The sequence below is a fragment of the Podarcis muralis genome, chromosome 6, assembly GCF_964188315.1.
Source record: "Podarcis muralis chromosome 6, rPodMur119.hap1.1, whole genome shotgun sequence".
In the NCBI taxonomy this organism is placed as follows: Eukaryota; Metazoa; Chordata; class Lepidosauria; order Squamata; family Lacertidae; genus Podarcis; species Podarcis muralis.
Genome location: NC_135660.1, coordinates 35,760,913 through 35,785,907, shown reverse-complemented (window position 1 = coordinate 35,785,907; position 24,995 = coordinate 35,760,913). Strand labels below are relative to the sequence as shown.

General features: G+C 43.7%; 1 protein-coding gene across 3 annotated transcripts; it reads left to right on the top strand.

Moving 5' to 3' along the window:
• Positions 1-7,106: 7,106 nt before the first annotated feature.
• Positions 7,107-24,689, top strand: STK25 (serine/threonine kinase 25). Of its 3 annotated transcripts, none has more exons than XM_028730968.2 (12): positions 7,107-7,254; positions 8,152-8,263; positions 12,896-13,126; positions 14,245-14,301; positions 14,730-14,838; positions 15,646-15,803; positions 18,236-18,421; positions 18,669-18,814; positions 19,337-19,451; positions 20,359-20,430; positions 22,173-22,309; positions 23,001-24,689. In XM_028730968.2, exons 2-12 carry the CDS (start codon positions 8,234-8,236, stop codon positions 23,038-23,040), a joined length of 1,281 nt encoding a protein of 426 aa, XP_028586801.1. In that variant the 5' UTR covers positions 7,107-7,254; positions 8,152-8,233; the 3' UTR covers positions 23,041-24,689. The 3 variants fall into 3 exon arrangements, with proteins under 3 accessions (XP_028586801.1, XP_077786098.1, XP_077786097.1); XM_077929972.1 differs by lacking the exon at positions 7,107-7,254 and adding an exon at positions 10,100-10,259; XM_077929971.1 differs by lacking the exon at positions 7,107-7,254 and adding an exon at positions 10,100-10,268.
• Positions 24,690-24,995: the final 306 nt, after the last annotated feature.

Below are 24,995 nucleotides of genomic sequence, written 5' to 3'. Positions count from 1 at the left end.
TGTATACACCAAATATATAAAATACATTAAAAACACAAAATCAAATGATTAGTTTAAAATACAATTCGAATCACATTTAAAATCAAAATAAAATTAAGTGGGAACCCACGAATCATAACCGTAGGGGTAAGGAATTAAAATTTCACCAGGCCCGGCCACTCATGCTGGTCCTTGAGGCCTGGGACCTCCAAAGTAGTATTGTTTGTGGACCGTAAGGTCCTCCACGGGGCATACCAGGAGAGGCATTCCCATAAGTACAAGGGTCCTAGGCCGTATATGCAATAAACATAGAAAATAAATGTTGTGGAAGCCATCCATGCAGTCTGTGGAGTATTTCAGGTTTCAGGCTCCTCCTTTGGGGTATCTAAGACTGCAATCCTGCACACACTTACCTGGCATTAAGTCCCACTGAAATTGACAGGACTTACTTTCGGATTGCTGTGTGAAGGATTATGGTGTAGTAGTTAAACTTCTGAATATGGAGATGATTCCACCTTGATTCCAGCATGCACACATGTAAATGCTTGTCCATGGACACAAAATACCAGTCTGCTGCTTTCCTTCTACTAACAACCCATAGCTGCTTATTCAGACAGTAAATGTTGCTCAACAGGTTGGAGTTGCAGCTGTTTTTTAATAGATAGTAAGTGTGGAAAGGTCCTGCTTGTTTGTAGGTATTCATATTTATTTATTATTACATTCATATTCTACCTTTCCCCCAAGGAGTTCAAGGTGGCATACGTGGTTCCCCCCCCTCTCCTTTTTATCTTCACAACTCCCCTATGAGGTGGGTCAGGCTGAGAGACAGTGACTAGCCTAATACAGTTGCTGTTTATTCCCAGCAACTGGTAGTCAGAGGTATACAACATTGTAAACTGCCTTGTGATCCTTGGGTGAAATAATAATAATGATAATAATACTGCTTCTGACAGTGAAGGTAGAAGAACATAGCCACCACTGTAATATTTAGTTTAAATTTAATTATTTACAATTTTATATCCCACTTTTTAACCTGTAAACAGGTTCTCATGGCAGCTTATATAAATTAAAAAATGCACAATAGAACAAATATCAAAACTATTTTATTTTTAAAAGAGCAGTCAAAATACAGTAATTTACAGCAACAATAACCCAGCAACCATTTTATGTCAGATGGAACTGTCTAAACAGAAACCTATTACTTAGTCCCTGGAAAACACTTCTGTCCAAAAACACATGTTCTTCCACCATCAAGATAGAAAGACTTTGGGGCAGAAATCCAGCAGAAAGAGGCCCTCAAATGCAGGTTTGGCTTGCCACATTTTGGTAAACATGTGAAGTAAAACACATTGCCATCTAAAGAGCAGAAGCAACTGAAATACATTAAGTTTAAATTTTGCTAATTGCAGCCCTGAATACATAGCTTAAGCATCAGTCTGGCTATGGGAGTGTTTTTTATTGGTGTGGCATCCAGAACAATTTTACTGAAATAATTGCCTTCCACTCCTTCATCTCTGCAACTGGTCTGCATGGAGACAGACAGAAAGACGAGCTTTGAAGTGTGTGAAACCACTTGCAGAGGTGGAGATGGGAACCGGCTTCAAACCCATTTTTCTCTCTCTCTCTTGTCTGCAGGGGCAGCAGCCTCAGGGCAAGGAGAGGCAGCAGCTATCCTCACTGCATGTCCTGGGCTTCTTGGCAATGTGGAGACAGGTAATTACAGTATTAATTTTTTCTACGTGGGTAGATTGTGTCAGCCAGCACCCTGGGGCATTTTCAAAAGGTCACTGCACAGGTGTGCATCACTGCACTCAGCACTCAAGGCTTCAGTATGAGACAGGTAGGAAAGCCCATGACTGTGCTGTTAAATTCATAGTTAAATGATGCTGGCATATGGCATAACTACATAAGAACGCAAGAGCCTGCAAGATGCCAATGGCCCGTCTAGTTGAGCATCCTGCTTTCACCATGGCCAAGCCAATACCTGTGGGAAACCTGCAAACAGGACCCAAGGAGGACAGCACTCTCCTCTCCTGCGGTTTCCAGTAACTGGTATTCAGAAGCATTCCCGCCTGTGACTGTACTGTAGTGGCAGAGCACAGCTAATCTCATTAACGGAAGAACAAAAAGGAAGAATGACCTTCCTAGGAAGTAGGGTGGGAGGCTGAATTCTGTTATAGCAGACATGTTCAACTGGTCGACCATGACCAACAGGCAGATTGGCAGTGTTATGTACTGAAGTTCTCACCCTGGGCCAGCAGGGGGATACTGTAGATAGTTCAGGTCCACATATGCAAATAAGGGATCGAAAGTGACGTTCAGTGATTGGATAGTTACAGAAATTGGTTACTGTTGTGTTCTAGTGGAGCTCTATATAAGCAGGCTGGCTGAACTCTGCAGTTCTGGCCTGTGAATAAACAAGAGCTGTTTGAAGAATCGCTGCGTCATCTGATATGTTCATCCACAACTTAACAGGCAGTGTGCTCCACGTCGATCGTGGGATTAAGAAAAGTGATCGCGTGTGTGCTCCTGATTGATCACGGCATGCTGTGCCCCCTTGAAAGCTAGTATCTCCTGCATTGGTGTCAGAGTGTTGTAAGGAGGGAGGACAGTGTACTGTGTTGTGTTCGTTTTTATGTAATCTTCCCCCCAAAAAGCTCAACAATTCTGGGCAATAAGGACAATGAGTAGATCACTGCCAGTTTTATTATACAGTACTGGGAGTAGATCTGTTTTATAGCATTCACCATGACTACATTGTCCCCAAAAGGTAGAATCATCAGGGCCACAATGCTTCATTTCCCCATAGGTCATATGCTTGCATGGAGTTGCTATCTATTTAAAATACGTATCATCGAAAGATTCTAGGGTAACAAATAAAACTATTCACATAAATACAGTAAAAAACAACTACAAACAAGCCAATAAATGTAACACAAAGAACAATATAATAGTCTGAAAAAGTCATCGTCGTTGTCTTGCTTGCCAGGATGAAAGACACAAGTATTTGTGTATATAGAAACCTCTGGTCTTTGTGTGGCTGGAAGGTAGCCTACAGTACAAAGGTAGGAGTCACATTCACTGCTCTGCCTTCTTTTGCCTCTGGCAGTGCCAATCATTGTGACCCCTGGAAGGTTCCCCACAAGGGAATGTGGTGCTCAGTCTGAAAAAGGGCCCCGACCCCTAAATTACATGGAACATCTTGGACCACTTTCACTAGTTTCATTGGGTCATACACAGAATAAGTTTGTAGTGGGTTATGTTTCCCCTTTGTATTCTCAGTTTCAAACACTTTTCTCTATGGGAAACCTTATTGTATAGAACTCTCGTAAGTTGAGCTCTCAAGTGAGGCATGAAACAGTGATATTCACAACTCTGATCTGTGGATGATTGAGATTTGGGATGGTGCTGATGAGGAACTACTGCCACCTGGAGGCTAGACCCAACCCTAGCAAACACTTGCAACCAAAATTACCTTTCCGTTTTGCTGTGGATGAGTGATACCCAAAGCTTCAGTCTGGAACATGATCTTTCAAAGCTCATCATTCATCCATCAAACTGAGCAGAGGACATTTCCTCTCATGAAGGTTTATTCCCCCAGCTGTATCCATGTTGGTAATCAGGTCGGTTGTACTAAAGACTTAGGGCACTTTTGGACTGCCACTATTTTTGAGTGGGGTTCAGTCATGCATCAGCAAAGTCAGGTTGTTCAATTACAGTTCATTGGGAGAACCTGCACAACAAACCGACTCCCCCAAAATATCAGACTTCAGTGAGGAGCAAAGGGACAGGAAAATGCACTGGAAAGTGTGTTTGCCACCCACAAGCACCTTGTTCAAGACTCTTGCTTTTGATGCTACTCAGCAAGAAGATAATACAGTATATGTAGACTATCAATAGTCTACCTCTGATACAAAGTGCATCGTACAATATTTAAGTATGAGCCATACCTAGCTCTTTAGGGTTTGGGTTTATTTTTAATCTGGTAATTTCTGTAAGAATAGAGTTTCAGTACAACCAAAGGGCAAAAATTTGTTGTACTGTGCGTGGGAAGCTAATGCATTGCCACAGCAACCACTTCAAGCAATTTTTAGCTTCGCCAACCAGAAATTATGAGGTCAGGCTTCATAGTTGGAGTCTGGAAGATGAAGAACTAATTATTTAATGTGCTTCTCAATTTGTCTTTTTAACCACAAAGAGCTGCACAAATTTTTATTTATTTCATTAATAATAATAATAATAATAATAATAATAATAATAATAATAATAATAATAGAGTAGAGTTGGAAGGGACCCAAGGGTCATCTAGTCTAACTCCCTGCAATGCAGGAATCTCAGCTAAAGTACCCATGACAATGGCCACCCAACCTCTGGGTTCGAGTCCCACCTTCCAGAACAGGAGAAAAGAACTTTGTTCCATCTTCCATGTGAACAATAAATAAACCTATCACTCACAGAATCATAGAACCAATGCATTGTAGTTTTGGAAGGGACCCCCAAGGGGCATTTTTATTTCCAGGCACAGGTTGAGCACACAAAGGTGTGCACCTGATCTTCTGCACATCTGTGTGTGTGCGTGCAGCAAGTTCATCCCATGTTCAGTATATCTCCAAACATTTAGTGGGGATGTTAGGATTCTGGAAAAAGCCAAGAATTCAGTAGCAAATTTGCAATCCCACCTATATCATAATTGCACTGGAGTATAATTAAGTTCCCTGGGTGTGGCTGCTGTCACATGCAGACATCTTCTAGGAGCCACTGGTGACTGCTGAGTGCTGCAAGGTGGGGACCAAAGTACCCTAGAAGGAGCACAACATGTCCCCCACCAGAGGTACTACCCCTCCTAGAACCCCGTGTTTTCCTCAGCTGTAAATCCCACTGTGTTAACTGTGGCTTATTCCTAGTTGAGTGGGCATGGGACTGCAGCCTAAGGTAGCTTGCTGGCACCCATTAAATAAAGACCAAGTCCCATTAGAGTCATTAGGAAATCCTTCTGAGTAAATATGCTTAATATCACACTAATAATAATATCAGGCCAGAAGTCTTCAATCTTTTCACTCTGGAAACTCCTTTAACCCAAACATACATATGGGGACTCACTCAAGCTTTTAATATATATTTGGACCAGAATCTAGGGCTTGCCGATCAGAAGGTCGGCGGTTCAAATCCCCGCGACGGGGTGAGCTTCCTTTGTTCAGTCCCTGCTCCTGCCCACCTAGCAGTTCGAAAGCACACCAAGTGCAAGTAGATAAATAGGTACTGCTCCGGCGGGAAGGTAAACGGCTTTTCCGTGTGCTGCTCTGGTTCGCCTGAAGTGGCTTAGTCATGCTGGCCACAGGACCCAGAAGCTGTCTGTGGACAAACGCCGGCTCCCTCGGGCTATAGAGCAAGATGAGTGTGCAACCCCCTGAGTCATCCGTGACTGGACCTAACGGTCAGGGGTACCTTTACCTTTACTGTTGGTGTCATGCGACTGGAGTTTAGTTATGACCCAGCAATGAGTCCCAGCTCACCAGACTGAAAGCGAATGGGGCTGCAATCTTATGTCCGCTTATCTGGGAATAAGCTCCATGGAACTCAATGAGACTTTCTTCTGAATAGACATGCGAGTTAGACTGCAGAAGTAACCCCAATTGTCTGGAAGTAAGTCACACTGAATTCAATAGGCCTTATTTCTGAGTAGACATGGTGAAGACAGCATGCGCCCTCTCATGGTAACTATGAAGAATGACACTCCTTTGAGTCTATTATTCTACATAAAAACTACAACACATATTTATTTTCTTGCATTTACCGTATATCCCACCTTCCTTTCACTGATCAGACCCAGACCTCAGTTTCACCAAGGTTACCCTCACTTATGTTTCTTCAAACCAATAGATAAGAAGTTTTTAAGATATTGGGCAGTGCTCATAGATTATTCCATGTATATTCTAGACTGGTAAAACTGAAGCAGAAGTAAGTTCAAAGGCCTGTAAAGTGACCACAAGATTATCCCATATAACTCATATAAGAGTCATGCATTTTCCATCCTTCACTTGAGCAATGTGACTTGACCCTACCCTACTTCCTTCTTTAAACTGAGGACCAGCAAGACCTGCTAAAGCTGCCAGCCAGCTAGGCATACCAACCTGCCTACACTTTGTTTTATCTAAACCAAATTTAATGTGCAAGAGCTTTATCTTTTAAGGTGATGCACAATTTCATATATAAAAACAGTTCCAATACGGATGCAGACTGGGATAAAGATGTTCCCTCTCCAAGCTTCATCTTATTTGCAAATCTGATAAGCATCCCCTCTATTCCTTCATCCAAACCATTTATAAAGAGATAAGCTGCCCCGGGCATGTTAGTAAAGTGAGGTACAAAGGCCAAAAACATTTCTTCTTTTTTAATGCAGATGACCAGGGATCAGCTGCAGTTCTGCCCAAGAGTTATGTGGGAGAATTAGCTCTTATCTTGGAAGTGAGGACTCGAAACAGCTGTTAGGTGTTTTTTAAAAAAATATTTATTTAACAACATTTATTTACATACTGCTTACTAGAACAAAAGCAATTTTAAAACACACATAAGTACTAAAAACACGTGCCAAATCAATATGATAACATAGGCAACTGTTCTACCAGTTATGAACTGCCTTATGATTGTCAAAGGAAACAACAGGTTTTTCTCTATTCTAGGCCCGTCAGGGACTTCCAGGATCTCTGTCAGAAATGTTTGCTTGAGATGCAAATCAGCATTTGTAAAGACGAATGGGGCAGAATCGACGAAATGCTGTAGATTCACAGCTGATCCATGGTAGGTAACGGAGTTGAGGGAGCCAAGGGAAGCACTGTCACCGCACAAAGCAAAAAGCCTCGGCTAAGGGATCGTCGTGTGACATTTTGCTCTAGGCGAAAGCTGCATGATTCAACCCCCGCGAGCAGAAGGCAGGAGGAAAGAGAGCCGGGAGCGCGCAGACCGTAGGAATGTTCACAGCAAAGCTGAACAAACTACCTTTCCCGGAAGCCCTCGCTTTCCCGGCTGCTTGCCCCGCCTTCTCCGAGTGCATGCTGGTTAAGACAGTCCCTGGCTCGGCCGCTCCGTTTGTGAGACGGGGCTGCAAAAACTACCCCTCCCAGCAGCCGAGGCGGCGAGAGAAGATTCCTGCGCATGGCTGTTGGCGCCCTCCTCCCTGCCTCTCCTGCAGTTGCTGTAACCGATTTGAGTATCCCGAGGTGGTTGCGCGCGGAGCCGCGATGGGTCAGCGGGGCGGGACGGACCCTCGGGGCGCAGGTGAGGCGCGGAGGGCACCGGAGCGGGGCTGTTGCTCTGCGGGGAGGGAGCCAGGGCTGCTTGGAGCAATGCTGGCGGCGGCAGCCGTTGCCATGACAGTTGTGTCTGGAGGCTGGGTGGAGCTGCTGTGCCCGGGGGCTGCAGGGGAGGGGGCAGCTTGTCCCCCCCCCCGGAACCTCCTATTGGACGCACACCTTAAGGCTGGGCCGGACCTGCAAACCCACAAGCCATTGAGTCGGGATTCGGCTCTCGTGTCTTTGCAAGACCATTCATAAATTCGTAGGAAAGAAGCTCCCCCCGCACCCCACCCTTTTTACGGTGCGGGAAGACGGGGAGGGGTTGCCTTGGAAGTTGCAGCCTGTGTCGTGCTGGCTATAAAGTTATTCTGCATGGAGATAGAGGTGGACGACCTCTCGTGCTCCAGAGGGATTGGTTGGTGTAATCTGTTTAGGTTTTGCTCTCTTAAGGGGCTTGGTCACGCTGAGCAGTAAACTCCTTCGCTTGGGCTTCACTCCCAGTGGCTAAGTTGCTCTAGAAACTGTGAAATCAGTTTTGGCCACCTGTTAAGTGTGCGTTCCTAAAATATGGTGATGGTGTGTTTATCCCACCTTCCCTCCAAATTGCTCAGGGTGAGAAACCACCTCATCCTCACAACAACCCTGTGAAGTAGGCTAGGGAGTACGAGAAGAAAGCGGGAGAGTGGAGTAACTGGGCTCAGGTTACCTGTGGCACCTAATGTGTTGTCCATGATATAAGTAGGCTAAGTCTCTTTATCTCGAAGAGGGTAGAGCTGCCGGTAGAAATTATTATTTGGCATTTATGGTGCAGTGGAGTCATTTCACAGGAGCTTTGCAATAATAACTGGTTGCATTTTTGTTTTTGTTTTTTTTAAAATAGTTTAAGTGACCCGTAGAAGAGAGCACATTTTTAATTACTGTGTAAGAAGATTGGTGAATGGGTGTTGTGCTGATCTTCAGCCATGGCCCACCTGAGGGAATTTGCCAACCAGGTAAGTGAGAACTGGAGGCTCTTTTTGAATAAACTTAGGGCTTGTCTATGCTCCCACTTGGTCAGTGCCTAGAATGCATGGGTCCAAGTAATTTCCACCTGTCTTTTCCTTTTTAGGCACAGGTGCAAGAGGTTTTGCTTTGCCCCACCCTTTGTTTCTGGAAAACCCACAGTTTAGTGCTAAATCAGAACAAATGGCATTCCACAGAAAACCCAATTGCCGTTTGTTCTGATTCAGTGCTTAAAATGCCGGTTTTCCCAGAGGAGAGCAGTAGGGCAAACGGAAGTGTGGATGAACCCTAAATTAAACTAAAGCATACTCCTCATGAAAAAGCTACCATACTATATGAGAAATTGACTAAAAGGAAGGCATCTAAGGTCACTGTAGTGTTGAATGATTTGTCAGCTTTACTGATATCAAAAGGAATCAACAGAAAGGCAATGCCTCCAAATGATACTGTGAATTTTATTTTCTTAAAATATGTTACACGTTTTGGTAAAGCTTTATTCAGGAGCACTGAACAGTTTCCCATGTAGCCAAAAGGATATGTTAAGGTTATTATACTGTTTTGTAAAAAAACAAAATAACAGTACCACTTTGAAGTGTTGCCTCTTTTTTGCTATTTGGTTCATCAGCACAATTTGCTAATTGTGCCCAAGTGTGGAATTTAGTATAAGGCACCACACTTAGTGTTCTTAAAATCTTCACTTCCGTTGCATATCTGGTCTTTCTGGCTTGGTAGCCCTGGAAATCTTTTGCAGCTGAAGGAAGGGAACAGGATTTTTCTTGACTTCTCCCTATGATTTTATCACCTAACCTCAGGATCTGGTGAAACATATTCTGCCTTCCTCTGCACCAGAGTGGAGGGCAGGCCAAGCACAGGTAGCAGGATTATGAAGCCAGTACCAGGATCCTTCTGCTCAGCTGCATCTAGGAGGAGTTAGTGGCGTGAATGGAGTGAATGGTTGTAGCTGCTGAGAGAGAGAGAAAAGGAGGAGGAGAAGGAGAGAGGAATGGAAGGCAAGAGTGGTGGAAAGGCCTGGAGACAAAAGGTGACAGAACAAACCCAGCAAAGAAGAGGCTGGGGAGGAGGGGCTTGGAGCAGTAACCCAACTCAGGAAAAGCAGGCAGATGAGCCAAACCTAGAATAGAAAGAGAGTTGATGGAGATTAAAGGGAGGCTACGCTTGGAAAGAGGAATTGCCCTTGAGACTGTATAAGGCAGCGCTCTGTGTTCCTAAACATTTGCATAATGACTTGTTCTCTTGAAGCACATTTGGTCATTTTTAAAACGGAACATATTGTTCTACCTGTGTCCAATGTTTGTTACAGTGGTGCCTTGGTTTAAGAACAGCTTAGTTTATGAACAACTTGGATTAAGAACACTGCAAATGCGGAAGTAGGTGTTTTGGTTTGTGAACTTTGCCTTGGAATAAGAACATGTTTCACTTCCTGTTGAGTGTGTTCCATTTGTAAATTGAGTCCCCCGCTGCTATGGGAAATCACACTTTGGTTTAAGAACAGACTTCTGGAATGGATTAAGTTCATTTCATAAACCAAGGTACCACTGTACGTGGCAAGGATGAGAGGTCAGTAGCCAAGGAGTATATTTGAGGGAAAGCAGCTGAGCAGTGTCAAGACCTGACAGACAGGCAAGAAGGACCATTGAGGTCACTACAGAAGGCATAATTTTTCAAGGTTCTTGTTTCTATTATTCTGTGATCAGGATACATTCTTTGGGTGATTCATCTAATTTGTTGGCTTGGCTGCATCGTGCTGCATCCTCATAAGTGACCTATTTGACGAGTCTTTATATGCCTGCTGTTTTTCTTAACAGATCATAACAATTTCCCAAGATTCCTTCTCTGACGTCTTTTCTCTTGCTCATGAGATGTTGGCTTACTTCAGCCTTCCCCAAGCTGGTGCTCTGCAGATGTTTTGTACTACAACTGCCATCAATCCCCGCCTGACCAGTTGTAGTCCAAGATAACTGGAAGGTTGAGGAAGTATGGTTTATTTCCTCTCAGTCTCTTGTGCTCTCGCTCTCTTCTGCCCCCCTGTTGCTCACATGTCACTTCACTAAATTGCCAGCAGGCATTCTTTCAGAGGCCTGTGCTGTTTGGGTGTTGCTATGGAGACAGGAGGATGTTTGGTTGCCCTCTTCTGTTCTGTTGACTGAGAACCCTATTAGAGTGGGGCTGAACTCAAAGCATGCGGCCTGCTCATACTTTGAGCGGGTAACTGCCGTCCTTGAGTAGGAGATGTTGTTTATCTCTCGTACCCGTCCAAAGGTTTCTTAATGGCATCTTATCAGTTTAATTACTGAAGATAAGAGGCCGTTGCCTTTGCCTCAGATTGAAATCTTGGGAAGAAGGGGAACTGAAACAGGTGTGGTCCTTTTTGATGACAGATTTATAAGCGAGTCTGTACTATTTCTTCCCTAAACAGCGCATGCACACACACACACACACACACACACACACACACACACACAGTGTGTGGAAAATCCATTAACAGGGACCGCTTGTAATCCGTGCTTCAAAAAACAATTCTGCACTGAAAAAAAGTTACACTGGTATAAGCTAGTTTTCATCTTTGGTGTAATTACATTATTTTTTTCAATCAAAGGTACTCCTAAGCACCGTTTACTAGAGCTTATCTTGGTTATAGGGCAGAGAAGACTGGGGTGGACATGACATTAAAGCCTCTCCCCAACTTTTCTAGTATTCTTGTGGTGTCTGAGGCAAACCCTGGAGAAATAGCAACCCTTCCTAACTGTCATTGTGGGGTGAGGCTTCTCAGATTGAATGTGGCTCACTCTCATTGTCTTTGTGATGGGGCAGCTTTGTGTATATGTTTTGGAAATGAAATCCTCTCACCAACTTTCTGGTATCTCTGCTGCTGTCATCCCATATCAGGTAACCCTAACAAATTTATGATGGTATAAGCTTTTGTGGGCTGGAGTCCACTTCATCAGATCACTTCCACACTTATGCCATAAGAAATTTATGAGACATTTAGGTTGTGCAGAACTTGTGTTGTTTTTGCTATAGCAGGCTAACACAGCTACCCCTCTAGATGTTATGAATGCTAAGTTATTTTTAGCTCTTCTGTTCAGTGTTTTCTAACCCTAACAGGAACCATGGTAATGTGGTTCAGTGTTTTCTAACCCTAACAGGAACCATGGTAATGTGGTTCAGTGTTATCTCCACATTGCAGAGAGATACTAGTTTGCTTAAGGTTACCTAGCTGAGTGTGTGGATTAGGCAGTATTTGAAGCAGGCTCTTCCTGGTTCATGATTCATTCTTGGATCCCTTTGACGCACTAGATACAGATGGACAGGCACACTCTGTAATAGTTTGATAGCACTGGATTGCATATCTAAATGACTGTCTAGTTTCCAGTACCTGTCTTGGACATTTCAGATGCTGGAAGCTGACCGTATTTCAGTGGTTGCAGAAGCTTCAGGTCACTTTAAGGCTCAGGTTCATAGTGCAAGAATGATATCAATATGTGGGGGGTGGGGGGTGAGGCCTACTAAATTCCTAAAGTCTTGTTGGTGCCACAGTGGAAACCCATCATATTTCAGCAGATCTTAATTATATTCCAGTGCAATTCTGATATAGGTGGAATTGCAAATTTCCTACTGAATTCTGGGCTTTTCCAGAATCCTAACATCCCTACTAAATATTTGTTTCCACTCAGAAAGTCAGAATTCAGACAGGTTGGAGATATACTGAACATGGGACCAACATGCTGCACATACACAGAGGTGCAGATGATACGCCTTTAGGTTACTTCTATCATGAATAACCCTTGTGTCATGTTGGGAAAGGCATGGCTTTGGTGTTGTCCTATCAGGTAAACTAGGGCAGCAGTTCTAAGCAAGTCTACTGGGAGCAACTTCTAATGAACTCACTAGGGCTTTTTTCATGATGGAATGAGTTTAAGAATGAAAACCCTGCTTAGTCAGATTAAACAACCAGACCACCCAGCCTGGAATCCTATACAAGAAGTGGTCAAGCAGCAGCTGTCAGGAAGCCCACAAGCAAGTGCTGAAGGGACTAACCAGGTTATGTTGTCCCCACTTCCCAGTAACTGGCATTGGGAGACACATTGCCCCATGAACATGAAGGTTCTGTCCAGCTATCACTGTAGTTGATAGTTTTATCCTCCATTAACTAATCTACTCTTTTAAAGCCATCAGAGCTAGTGGCGATCACAAAGCCTTGTGTTAGTGAATGCCATAAGTTAACAATGCATTGTGTGAGGAAGTTATCTGTTTTCACTGTCTTAAATGTTTATACAGTAACTTTTATTTTATTTGGTGATCCTCAGTTGTCCTAGTATGGCAGAAAGAGCCAAATCTATCTATCTCCACATCATACACACATTTTTGGGCTGAGCTCCTATTGCCTTTATAATGAGAAGTGAGCCCTATGCTAGATGATAGAATGGCTCTAACAGATGAATCATTAAATCCCTGCTATTTATGATGATTATGTTTATGAATTACCCACCCTTAACCCTAAAGTCCCAGGGCAGGTTAACATAAAGTGCTACAGATTGTTTTTTTGACTAGCTCTCTCTTCTTCTCTTCACTCATCACCCCATTTATTCCTACTGACTCAGCACTCTCGGGTTGATCCAGAGGAACTGTTCACAAAGCTGGAGAGGATCGGTAAAGGCTCGTTTGGGGAAGTGTACAAAGGAATTGACAACCGTACCAAGGAAGTGGTAGCTATCAAGATAATTGACCTAGAGGAGGCAGAGGATGAGATTGAAGACATCCAGCAGGAGATAACGGTGCTCAGTCAGTGTGACAGTCCCTACATCACCCGCTATTATGGTTCCTACTTGAAGGTAACTGAAGCTACCAGGGCAAGCTGCATCACAGTGCTTGTGGGACAGCTACTAGCAAACAAGACTGTAATTTGTGTACTTAAACAAGGGAAATGGGCTTAGTTCACCCACTGAATCCATTTCTCTCCACCATAAAGTGTTCTCAGTGAGTCTTGTGGCTGGGACATTAGTGTGGCAGTGGGTGTAGAGGAGTGAAAATGGTAAGCGGACTTCATCTTTGGAGGCTTTTCTCCTTGGTGCAATCAGAAATGTTTAACTAAAAATTATTACAACTGGCATGTATTTAGCGACGTAGAAATTTGACAAATCTAAGTAAAATTCAAACTCCAAGAATTAAAGAGAAAACCCCTTCCCTGCTTATGAGTTGCAGACTCTTTATTAGTGTTGTCATGAGGATGCCAGAGTGTCATGATAATCAGCTGTTAGCAAGATAAAGAAGCAAGCTACAACATTGGGCAATCTCAATACTTGCTAGTATTGCAGTTGGGACATAAGAGTCCTGCTGGATCAGACCAATGGCCCATCAAGTCCAGCATTCTGTTCTCGCAATGCCAGCCAGATTTTTATGGGAACCCTGCAAGCAGGACACAAGTGTAATAGCACTCTCCTGTTCCTGAGCAACCGGTTCTGAGGCATGCTTTCTCTGATACTGGAGGGTAGAATATAGCAGTCATGTCACATTTGAATTCTTTCCCACTCAACTTTTTACAACACGTAAGTAGCAATGTAATGGAGAAAGCTGAGCCCGAACCATTCACCCTGACCTGCCACTCTTCTCAGGGTATTATATTATTATTATTATTATTTATTAAGAAGAAAAGGATTTAGAGATGTCCTTTCACCACAACAATCTACAGGCTGAAATGGAACAGTCCACCAAAAGCTGCAGCTTCTGATGTAATTCAATTCTGAGAATAACAAAAAATATCACTAGATATGTCTAGATGTGTGGATCATGATGCTACCGAGCACTTCGGGTCTCATTGTGACATGCGAGAACTGAATGAGGAATACAGGGCTGACATGTTTCTTCCGCTGTTTTTAAGGCAAAACCCAGGGTGGCCTTAATATTGAAATGACTGTCACTGCTTTCACACAACACCTTGTCTAATTTACAGGGCACCAAGCTTTGGATAATCATGGAGTACTTGGGAGGTGGCTCAGCACTGGATCTAGTGAGTACCTTTTTGTCATTCAGTTCAGATACCTTAACAAGATTCAGCCTGGAACATAGAATTAAAAGTAATTCCACATTGGTTGCACAAAGTACCATCTCAAATCCACATTCAGAACTGCCACACCCTGTAGACTCACCATATCATTCAACAAAATACGTTTGTGCCAAGTGCTTATGAATGAACAGCCCAATACTTAATCGGTAATCAGAGCCCAGCTTGGAGGTGCTGTCTGATCCTCCTTTAGTTCAAGTTCATGTGTGCATAACTGCATTCTTCTTTTCTCTCTTTCTCTCTGATCTCCATGCAAATGGTTGTTCCTGACATCTAAGTTAAAGTTTGTTAAGCATGGAAGACTGAGGGACTTTGGTTTGAATGTATTAAATGTACCTCACTCCTTTACCGTCATTCCTACACTTCTCCTGTAGCTCAAGCCTGGACCTTTGGAGGAGACCTACATTGCCACCATTCTCCGAGAAATTCTAAAGGGTTTGGACTATCTTCACTCTGAGAGGAAAATCCACAGAGACATCAAAGGTCAGGCTTGCAAAATACATGTCTTTGTTTTTTTCCTATCAGTTCTCTTACGAGGCAATTGAAACCACACATACTTGCTTTCACCGACAATCTCAGGTGTCTATGTTAGAATCCCCCCCCCCCATTTGCATTTCTGTGACCACTCCTTAAATCAAGAAGTATGAATTCTGGCAGTAATTTGTGCACTTATCAGAATAGTCTGAAAACTATTGGGACCACTAAGGCGGATTTAGTTCTGTAGCCAGGCCTGAACTCAGACTGAGAAGGGTCTACATCAAAGGTGCAGAACAGATGGTGTGAATTACTCTTCTGTATGCAGAGGGCTACAGGTTCCCCACCTGTGGTCTAGATAGTAGGTATCCTCCAGGACTGCCTGCAGCTGCTCTGCCACTACTTTCTCCAGTAGCTTTGCTATAAAGGGTGGACTTCTTGAGGAGCGGCTGTACCATTAAGATATAGAAAAGGGACGTAAGGCAGGAGAGCGGGCTAAGAATTGAGAACAAGGTAGGGGTTAAACAAGCTTTGGTAGCTCATACAGGGTGAGAATATAACCCTTCTACCCTATTTGCGAAGCCATAAGGCATTGGGCTTAGCAGTAGCAGGGAGGATCAAGCCAGTTTTTGAGATGTTCTGCCTTCCTTTGTGCAGTTGCTAAGGCACAGTTACTCTCTTCCCCTGTACTAAATAAGGAATTAACACAAAAGATGTTTACCGGGGCTTCAGAAAGGCATCATTTCTTACTGCAAGATAATTTATTGTATTCTCCTTTGATTCAGCTGCCTTTATTCTTATTTTTTCTATGAACAGCTGCTAACGTGCTACTTTCAGAGCAAGGCGATGTGAAACTAGCTGACTTTGGTGTGGCTGGCCAACTAACAGATACCCAAATCAAGAGGAATACCTTTGTTGGGACTCCTTTTTGGATGGCACCTGAAGTCATCAAGCAGTCAGCCTATGACTTCAAGGTGAGCTGAGAGGAGCAGGTGAAAGCCTACTGGAACCCTAGCTCATCATTTAGAATGCATGTTAATTTGCCTTATCCTGTGTTCTGCCTACGTTAGAAAGAAAGGTGCATATAGGTGGGTAAAGTTTGCATGTGCTTCCGAGTCGTGCTATACACATCATTGGCCACTTAGTGCCCCCTTCAGTTTTCTAAACAAAATTTTTTTCCTTCCAGTAGCACCTTAAGTTTTCTAGTGAAGGTTGTGCTTTCTAGGCGTGAATGTATGTTTATGCTCACATTTGCACAACTTTAAAGAAATCTGTTCAATGGGTTCTCCTAACCTTCTGGATTAGATTTGGGGAGGGCACTGGGTGTACGTGGGGGGAGGAGAGGGGGGAAAGTGCTGTCGTGCAATCAGGAATCCTTGCGCTAAGAGAATGTGTTAGTTGGATCCCATCCTAAAAGTCCAATTCATGATTAGAAATGCAGCCTGCTTTGACAGTGAAAAATACCCAGAACTGTGGTGCAATCCATTAGGTTTAAAGCTGTATTAAAACAGTCAGTAATATGTATTTCTTTAAGACTTCGTACCTGCCTTTCACTACAGGATCCCAGGACAGGTTACAACAATATAATGCACAGTGACAAAGAAACAAAGAAACTGTTTTGCTTCAACTGGTATTATCATAATTCCCTATATAATTTACCGTAATTTTCGCTCCATAACACGCACTTTTTTGCTCCTAGAAAGTAAGGGAAAATGCCTGTGCGTGTTAAGGAGCGAATGCACTGGATCGGAGCCGTGGCTGCCGTCAGTCAAGCAAAGCGGGAGCCGCTTGCAGGGCTTTGCACGGCTCTAGCTTTGCTTGCTTTACAGCCAGGAGGAGGGGCTCCTTTGCTTGCTTTAAAGCTACCTACGGAGGAGCCGGGGAGGAGGGAGGGAAGGAGAGCCATGGCAGCAAAGCGGGCAGCAGCCGCTTACATGGGAGGAGGGACAGACGGAGCCATAGCGAGCCGGGAGAAGGCAGGCGGTTCAAAGCCAGCAAGCGCTTTTAAAGTAGCCAGCAACAGCTGCTGCAGCCTCAGCTAGCAAAGGTCCGCGCGCTCTCTAAACGGAGCAATGAGGCTGCAGAGGGACAGGAGGGCTTGGATCAGGAAGGATAAAATTTAAGCAACCAGCAGCAAAAAACAACAACAAAAAAACCAACCTGGAGCTCTGAGCCAGGAGCGCAGTGAAAACCAGGAAGTAAAAAAAAGGCTATCCCCCGCTTCTCAGCTGCTTTCAGGCAGGATAGATTTGAGCATTGTCTGGGTCCTAGTGCCCCTACCGCTTTTTTGTGCTCCATTCTATTTCTGCTGGTGGCTGCTTATCACTCAGGCTGCAAGGAGGAGGGCTTTTACACAGCTAATGGCGAATCCCCTGCAATCCAAGTCCTCCTCACTTGCTCAAATCTATTCTGCCTCAAAACAAGGAGCAGAAGGAAAAGGCTGCAAACTGTTAAATGGAAAAAACCCCAGGCACAGGGCAAATACCTTAAGTATACCTTTAAAGCAACAGTGTTCTTTCCCTTCCCGCTCAGCTCACAGAAAAGCTCCTTCTCCACACACCCCATGCGTGCTCCTTGTCCATTGAGTGCTTTTCCTTCCCTCCCCACTTAAAACGTGGTTACAAAGCACGGTTCCACATGGATCCTCAGGATTTTTGCACTGGGTCACCCCAAACTCACCATCAGATCACATGTCTGTGGCCACAGCATGAACCACAAAAACCATACACCTACTGTTTCGTTTAGAATATTTTTTTTCTTGTTTTCCTCCTCTAAAAACTACGTGCGTGTTATGGTCAGGTGCATGTTATCGAGCGAAAAATACGGTAAATGCTTGCTATTCACAAGTTGTGATCAGAGCTTAACTGCACTCCCTGTAAAGGCAGCCACCTTTGTATAAGAAAATGAAGAGCACAAAAAACTTCTTGCATTTTACAAGATTTCAAATCTAAGAGATAGTTAGCTTAATTATAGGACTGCTTAATAAAAGATAAAAAGAGAGATTTTAAATACATGTTTAATCTCCATGTCTTATTGCTGTCCAACCTACAGCAGTCTGACCTTCTGGATTATCTTGTAAATCGTAGGCTTAGTAAAAATGTTTTGCTCAGGCGCACCTATTCAAGAACTTCTAAATCTGTGTCAACCAGAAATAACTTTACCTTAGATGTCGTTTACTTTTAGACATATGGATCAAGGAGACGCCCACATGACAAGCACACCAAGTTGTCACTCACTCATTCACATACAGAAGTCGGGTAATTATGGGAGGCAAGTGAATGATTTGAGTCTCTGGAGGAGTCCCCTTTTCCTGTGAATCAGCATCAAAGCTCAAGTCAATGAGTGTTGGCTTCTCTGTGCCATGGTAACACTGAGTGTTCACAGATCGTTCTCATTTTTCTTCCAGGCAGATATATGGTCCCTTGGAATTACTGCTATTGAACTGGCAAAGGGAGAGCCTCCAAACTCTGACCTGCATCCTATGAGAGTTCTCTTCCTGATTCCCAAGAATAACCCCCCGACGCTGGAGGGACACCACAGTAAGCCCTTTAAGGAATTTGTGGAAGCCTGCCTTAACAAGGACCCCAGATTTGTAAGTGTTGCTCCAGCCTCTTCTCATAAGCAGAGCCTGAGTGTCAGGTCAGAAAACCTGGCAGCTGCTAGCTAGCAGAGCTCTGAAATGCTTGTCCTTGGAAATGAGCCCATCCATAGGAATGTGCAGAGTAGGCCTTAGTCCTGTTCAAATTGAAAAGACTCCTTGGAAAGTGGCAGTGGTAGCTGTCCACCTTTATGGTCTAGTCCCTGCCAGCTAAAACACCTTATCTCTTGTATTTGTGCAGAGACCCACTGCAAAGGAATTGCTAAAGCACAAGTTTATCACACGTTACACCAAGAAAACATCATTTCTCATGGAGCTCATTGATCGGTACAAACGCTGGAAGTCAGAGGGGCATGGTGAGGACTCAAGCTCAGATGACTCTGACATGTATGTATGTTTCCATTTTATTTTAAAAACATTTGTAACCTTAATATTTTTTAAACCTCTGAGACATTTGTCCTACTTTGAAAATCTTTCATTTCTTCCCCTTTCTCCACACCCAAATAATCAGGGTGTGATTGCTCAGTTAAGTTTCTGCAGATTTTGTATTTGTGCCGATAAAGCCTGTAAGGTGGACCAGTAAGATTTTGTGTAGCTTGTTGAGAAGTACAGATGGGCACAAAAAGTAACGTACGGTTTGTCACGCTGGCTGCTTCCAGTCTTTAAATAATTGCATGGTGACATGGAATATATGAATACCCAGTTCTGGGCTATGAGTTTGGTATCTGTTGGTACCAAGTACATTCTAGCCCTTTGATAATGGTTGGAAAATGCAAACACTGAGTTTGCGTTTAAGTAAGATTAAGCTGGAAAAGCCTGCTGTTGGGGAAGCCCTGCCCCTGCAAATCTTGGCACTCCTCTACCCAGTGTTCTTTGAATGAAATGCACTCTCACCCCTCTTGTTTCTAGTGATGGAGATGCAGATGAGAGAGATCAAGGGCCAATCTGGACTTTCCCACCAACCATTCGTCCCAATTCCTTGAATAAGCTGCACAAAGGGATGTCTCATCATGGGTCCCAAAAGGTCAGTGTGGTGTCCATTACCGCTGGGGAGCAGAACCCTGAGCCAGCAGTGGTCACTCTGAGGGACTGAACAGCCAGTGTGCGGGAATTGTAGTGTTTCGCCCATTAACCCTGATACTGTCAGAGCAGAACATATCTTGCTTTAGATTTTGGAGTCTGCTTATTCTGTTCTGTTTTTTTGTTCCCTCATGGACTGGTGGACCAGATCATTATCTGTCCCCACCCGATTGACAGATGAGTTGTCCCTCCCACCTATCCAAGTCCCTTGTGCAGTGCTTCCTAACCACCCAGTAACTAGCTGGTTTCTAGGTGCTTGGGAACTGTAACGCACAAAGCTTTGCCAGCTGCCAAGTGCCAAGCATAGGGAAATTGCAAGAAATACGGTTGGCAAAGCTGCTTTCTGTAGAGATTGGCTGTGTGATTGAGTTCCCCACCCAAGCTGTGCCTCTACCTGCCCCACACCTGAAGTCACATCTGATGTCAGGCATGGGGCAGCTGGGCATGGTTTGAGGAAAATGGCATTGTTAAGACACATTGGGACCTGTAGCAGGCCAAATTTGGCCCATGGGCTGGAGGTTCCCCGTCCCTGATAAAGGAAGTTTGCTACGAATAGTAATCCTGCTGTTAGTTGCTGCTGCAAAATGGTGTAACGCCATACTCTTTGCATACAGGTTGCTACTCCTGCCTGTGCCATTTATCTGCCTTAGGCTTCTCCTAGGGACCATGTAGGAGCAGCAGCACAAACTGGAAGATTCTTAACGGATGCTATATCTACTTTGTTCTTTACTGTTCCTGCTGGTGACGGTAGATTAATGCTGCTTGTCAAAGCAAAGCATTTTCATAGACAGGTTGAAAGAACTGTTCAGAGTCATATTGAATAGCATCCTTCTTCTCCCTCCTCCTATTAGCCTGCTGAGCCTATCAAGCGGCAACCACGGTCTCAGTGTCTCTCTACTCTTGTACGTCCTGTCTTCGGAGAGGTGAGGTGGCAGGGTCTGAATTTTTCCCAATTATTATCTGTAACATATGAAGTGTTTCTCTGAGGGTGTTGGGTTAGAATAATGAGTAGGAGCTGACAACCAAGTGATGGTAAGAAATGAGACCTTTCACACTTGTATGGTGATTATTAGAATTACCGGTAATCTTTTGCCCTGTTCTGCATCCTTATGATGTGGGAGGCAGCTTGAACTCTGCAAAAGAGGTTGATCCCTGGATTGTGAGCCAGGATCTGTGAGGACAGCTCAAAGCCACTTAATTTGCACAGCTGATGAAGGGGAGAGTTATTGAACCAGACACATGTTAGGTGGTATACGAGAACAATATATGGTACAGTGAGTAGGGGTCAGACAGGAAGTAATATGTACACAGGGCCAGAGTACTCTAAAGAAGGACACGACTGCAAAACATGCACACATTGCTACAGTGGTACCTCGCAAGACGAATGCCTCGCAAGACAAAAAACTCGCTAGACGAAAGGGTTTTTTGTTTTTTGAGCTGCTTCGCAAGACGATTTTCCCTATGGGCTTGCTTAGCAAGATGGAAACGTCTTGCAAGTTTGTTTCCATTTTCTTAACACCGTTAATACAGTTGCGACTTGACTTCGAGGAGCAACTCATAGAACGCGGTGTGGTAGCCTTTTTTGAGGTTTTTAAAGACTTTGGTGATTTTTGAAGCTTTTCCAAAACTTTCCCGACACCGTGCTTTGCAAGACGAAAAAAATCGCAAGACGGCAAAACTCGCGGAATGAATTAATTTCGTCTTGCGAGGCACCACTGTATATCCACAATGGATAGAGTTGTCCTCTGGCTTTCTGGTCTAAATTTGGTAAAATTGGGTCAGCAATTATGTAGCTGCATGCATTAAGAAAGCAATGTGTTGTTTAGCTGGAGTTGCAAGCTTCCCAGGGACACTGGGCATCACATAGTGAGTGAAGCATCTGGGTGCAGTATAGTGCTGGGTGGTTGATTGCATACTCTCCCCAACAGCCACAAAGCTGTTGGGGAGATTTAGTTCCATATATATGGCTTTAGGAACAGGGTGCAAGTTTCCTGATATCTAGTGTGCTTAGTTATTACAGCAGTGGCCCGCTCCAGTGAGCCTCGTCCAGCTCCAAATCATTATGTGTCACTTGGGTTTGTCACTTACTGTAGCTTTAGGCAATTTTTACAGCTAGGCAACATTGCTGTAGCTGCAGCTGATTAATTCTGTATTCTGCTTGTTCAAAGTACTGTTTAAATTTGGCACCATTACCAGCCGTCAGCAATAGCATGCTAATCGAAACTGTCTTAGGCACCTTTCTGAGTTTCCCTCCTACAGGAGCCAAGTTGCAACTTTGTGTGTCCACTCAGCCTTGTCTAAAAGATTTCTGTGATGGGTGGTTGTATGTGTTTTGGGGAATCAGACCTATGCTCCGATAGGGAAAAGGCTGTTGGTGTGAGAGGTTATTCCTGTTTATTCCCATTTCTGCCTCAGGCCCCTCCCACCTATGGAATGCAACCTCCAAAGTTAGAATTCAGCCCTTGGCATGAAAGAGGTTCTCCACCCCTGTACTACTACGGCCATAGGGGCTGTGGAACTGGCCCATATTCTAGAGATGCCTATTGTACTTCTTTATACAGCAAATGTTTTTGCCTCCCATGAAAATTGGCATTAAGGATTTTGTGCTGCTACTTAGAGCTTTCTCTTGTTCCAAACATTTTGCTTTCCTCTAATGTCTTGGCAGCTCAAAGACAAGCACAAGCACACTGGAGGCAACGTGGGAGCCATGGAGGAACTGGAGAATGCCTTTAGCTTAGCTGAGGAGTCTTGTCCAGGAATCTCTGACAAACTAATTGCACACATGGTAGAGCGAGTGCAAAGGTAAAAGTTCTGAGCATTGTTAACGTGAGGATATGGGCTAGAAGGAGTAAGAGAAGCCAATCCTACACCTTGCCCCTGTACACCTTTCTCTAGTGCTGCTGTTCTTAGTTTGGGCCCAAGATATAGCTGTTTGCTTAGGACAACATACTCTGCCCTAGGCAACTGTCTAGCATTCTGGTCCTTTGATTGGTGGTTGTGTGGAATAATGAAATCTAAATTATTATTATTTATTATTAACAACAACTGTATTTTGCTACTGTCCTTTACCATAAGGTCCCAGGGTAGGTTACAACTACAGAAACAGAATACAGGCAACGACTGATTTACATGTGTCCAATTGATGTGTGCAACACAGCGACCCGAAAGTGACTGGAAAAAGGGCCGGGCTTATGCATGCTCCACCATCGCATGCCATGACCTGGAACACAACCCCCACGCAAATTGAGGGTTGCCTGTACAATGAAAACTTAACCCTCAAAATACAGTTATTCTGGGCCAATTAATTTGTTAGTACATGGCCTGGGGCAAACATCTGCATCACCTGCCTTTTAAATTAGGACAGATGAGTTTTTGACACGGTTGCTATTCCTTGTTTATGCTTGAATTTGAAGAAAGTTGGTGTGAGGCTGACAGCAAGAATTTACTATGAATAAGCCTGATGCATATCCGTTGTTCGTTCTCTCTCCCTCAGGTTCTCACACAGCAGGAACCACCTGACTTCAGCACGCTGAGGCATCATCTTTGTTACTCATTGAAAGGAGGGTTACTTTTCCCACCCCAGCTCCATAAGAACTGCATATTGAATCCATCGCCATCTGCTGTTGGATGTTAACATTGTGCTATGGATTCCCAGACATTTCAGAGCCTTTGTGTGTGTTTCATGACCACCCTGGATGGGATTTACAACACAAATGAACATGGACTACTTTGCAGAGCCCTAGGAGGGTAATTTCTACAGTGTACTTCATGGAGGTTTTTAATTCTATCCCAATTTCTCTCAGGTCAGACCTTGTTTCAAAGCAAAATCCTGACTGCTGGAAAATGGAAATTCAGATAAACACATTCCAAAAGGGAAAAGGTGGGACTGTGTAGCTCCCTGCTTTGGCAAGAGGTATGTGTGAACATTGTTCATCAGCAAGGAGGGATTATCACTACCCAGTTAGGTGGGCATATGCTGGTGCTACTCAACAAGATTTTTGCTTAAGAGTTTCTCAACTATTAGAACAAGAAGATTGGCCTAACAGTTGCTGAGACAGGTGAAGCTTGCCTTCTCCTCCTGTCTTTCGACTTGCTCCTTTTGTGAGGTAGGTTTGACTGCTGCTTGCATTCTGCACTCAGCCCACGTTTCACCAGCAACAGCTTGGAAAAGATGTGTTCCTACTCAATCAAGGCCTTTTGCTGCTACTTATTATCTTTGAGTGTGAACACTCAGTATCATGGATACATTCATATCCAATTCAAATAGTTTATCAAGAGTATTATGCACTTGCTAAAGAGGGAGAGAAGCTAAATGCTTAACTACACCTACAGTGTAAAAGGATTGTGGTATACAAGTCTTCAAACTTCATGGAAGTTTGCTGTTCTCTGAAATGTGACTGCAATTCAGTTAAATTTAAATACATGTGTGGTGCCAACAGCTGGAGGAAGTTCTAGGTGATGTTTCTAAAACTTATCCTGTCTCTTCTGAACTGTTCATTCTATTATGGACTTGAACAGTATTTCTGCCCAATTTATTTATGGCTATTATCTCTGGTTCTGGCTGAGAAGTAGCCTATAAATACCATAAGTATTTCAGACTTCCAACTAGTTCTTCCTCTTCAAGAAATGAAGGTCTAGAGTAGTCACACAAATTGGCAGTAGTCATATTGAAAAGAGTCACTTCCTAAATGTGTAAAACCATTTAGTCATTGACAGTGGTATGGATCTATTCTTTTGATAGAGTTCAGGGGTGGAGGTGGAATTGCCTATTCTACATACCCTTGCAAGTAATGTTAGGGGGAAAGTAATGGAAATGCTCTTTTCTTGGTATTCATACTTTATGCTAGAACCGTGTCTTCAGAGCTGCAGTTGCTGCATTCTCAGTTTTGCTCATGGATAGCTGAGTTGAGAACATGGGCAGGAATATGAAGAATCCATTTTCCTTTACCATTATCCTCCAGGACTGCTTACGAAACATATGGGAATGATGTAGAAAGGAAAACAGGAAGCTGTGAAGCTGCTACTTTGTGCTGTTCATAAAAGGTACCTTGCATTTAACTCACAATAAATCACCAGTAATGCTCTCACAGTGTCTCTAGTATTCAAAACAACAATGTCTTAGTTTTTCAAATGAGCAGTGAGAGGGATCTGCCACTTTCAATAAAACTAACTTGTCAAGTAAGTGCTGACTATATGGTTATTTATGCATTGCTAGAAACTCCAAAGCTGGACTGGAGTTACTCCAGGGGAGTAAGGACTATTTTCCGTCTGATCTAATGCAGTGTGGGGTTTCAGTTGTGCTACTGAAGGGCCAGGGTTGTTTTGCTAGAGTGCATCTAGCCACACACTGGTTGGGAGAGTTTTAGGCACTGCAGTAAGATAAATCAGAGCATGTTTTTTTGGTGGTGGGGGCTGGGGAGCTAAGATTGAAAAAACTGGGTAAGTTTAACCTGGAGAAGATACCTGCAGGGAAGGAAAAGGAACTGTA

Bases quoted from the DNA above. Each gene is read 5' to 3' on its own strand.
- STK25 (XM_028730968.2), top strand. From the start codon at position 8,234: ATGGCCCACCTGAGGGAATTTGCCAACCAG. The intron at 13,127-14,244 runs GTAACTGAAGCT...TCTAATTTACAG, and splicing joins ATTATGGTTCCTACTTGAAG to GGCACCAAGCTTTGGATAAT. The intron at 15,804-18,235 runs GTGAGCTGAGAG...TTTTTCTTCCAG, and splicing joins AGTCAGCCTATGACTTCAAG to GCAGATATATGGTCCCTTGG.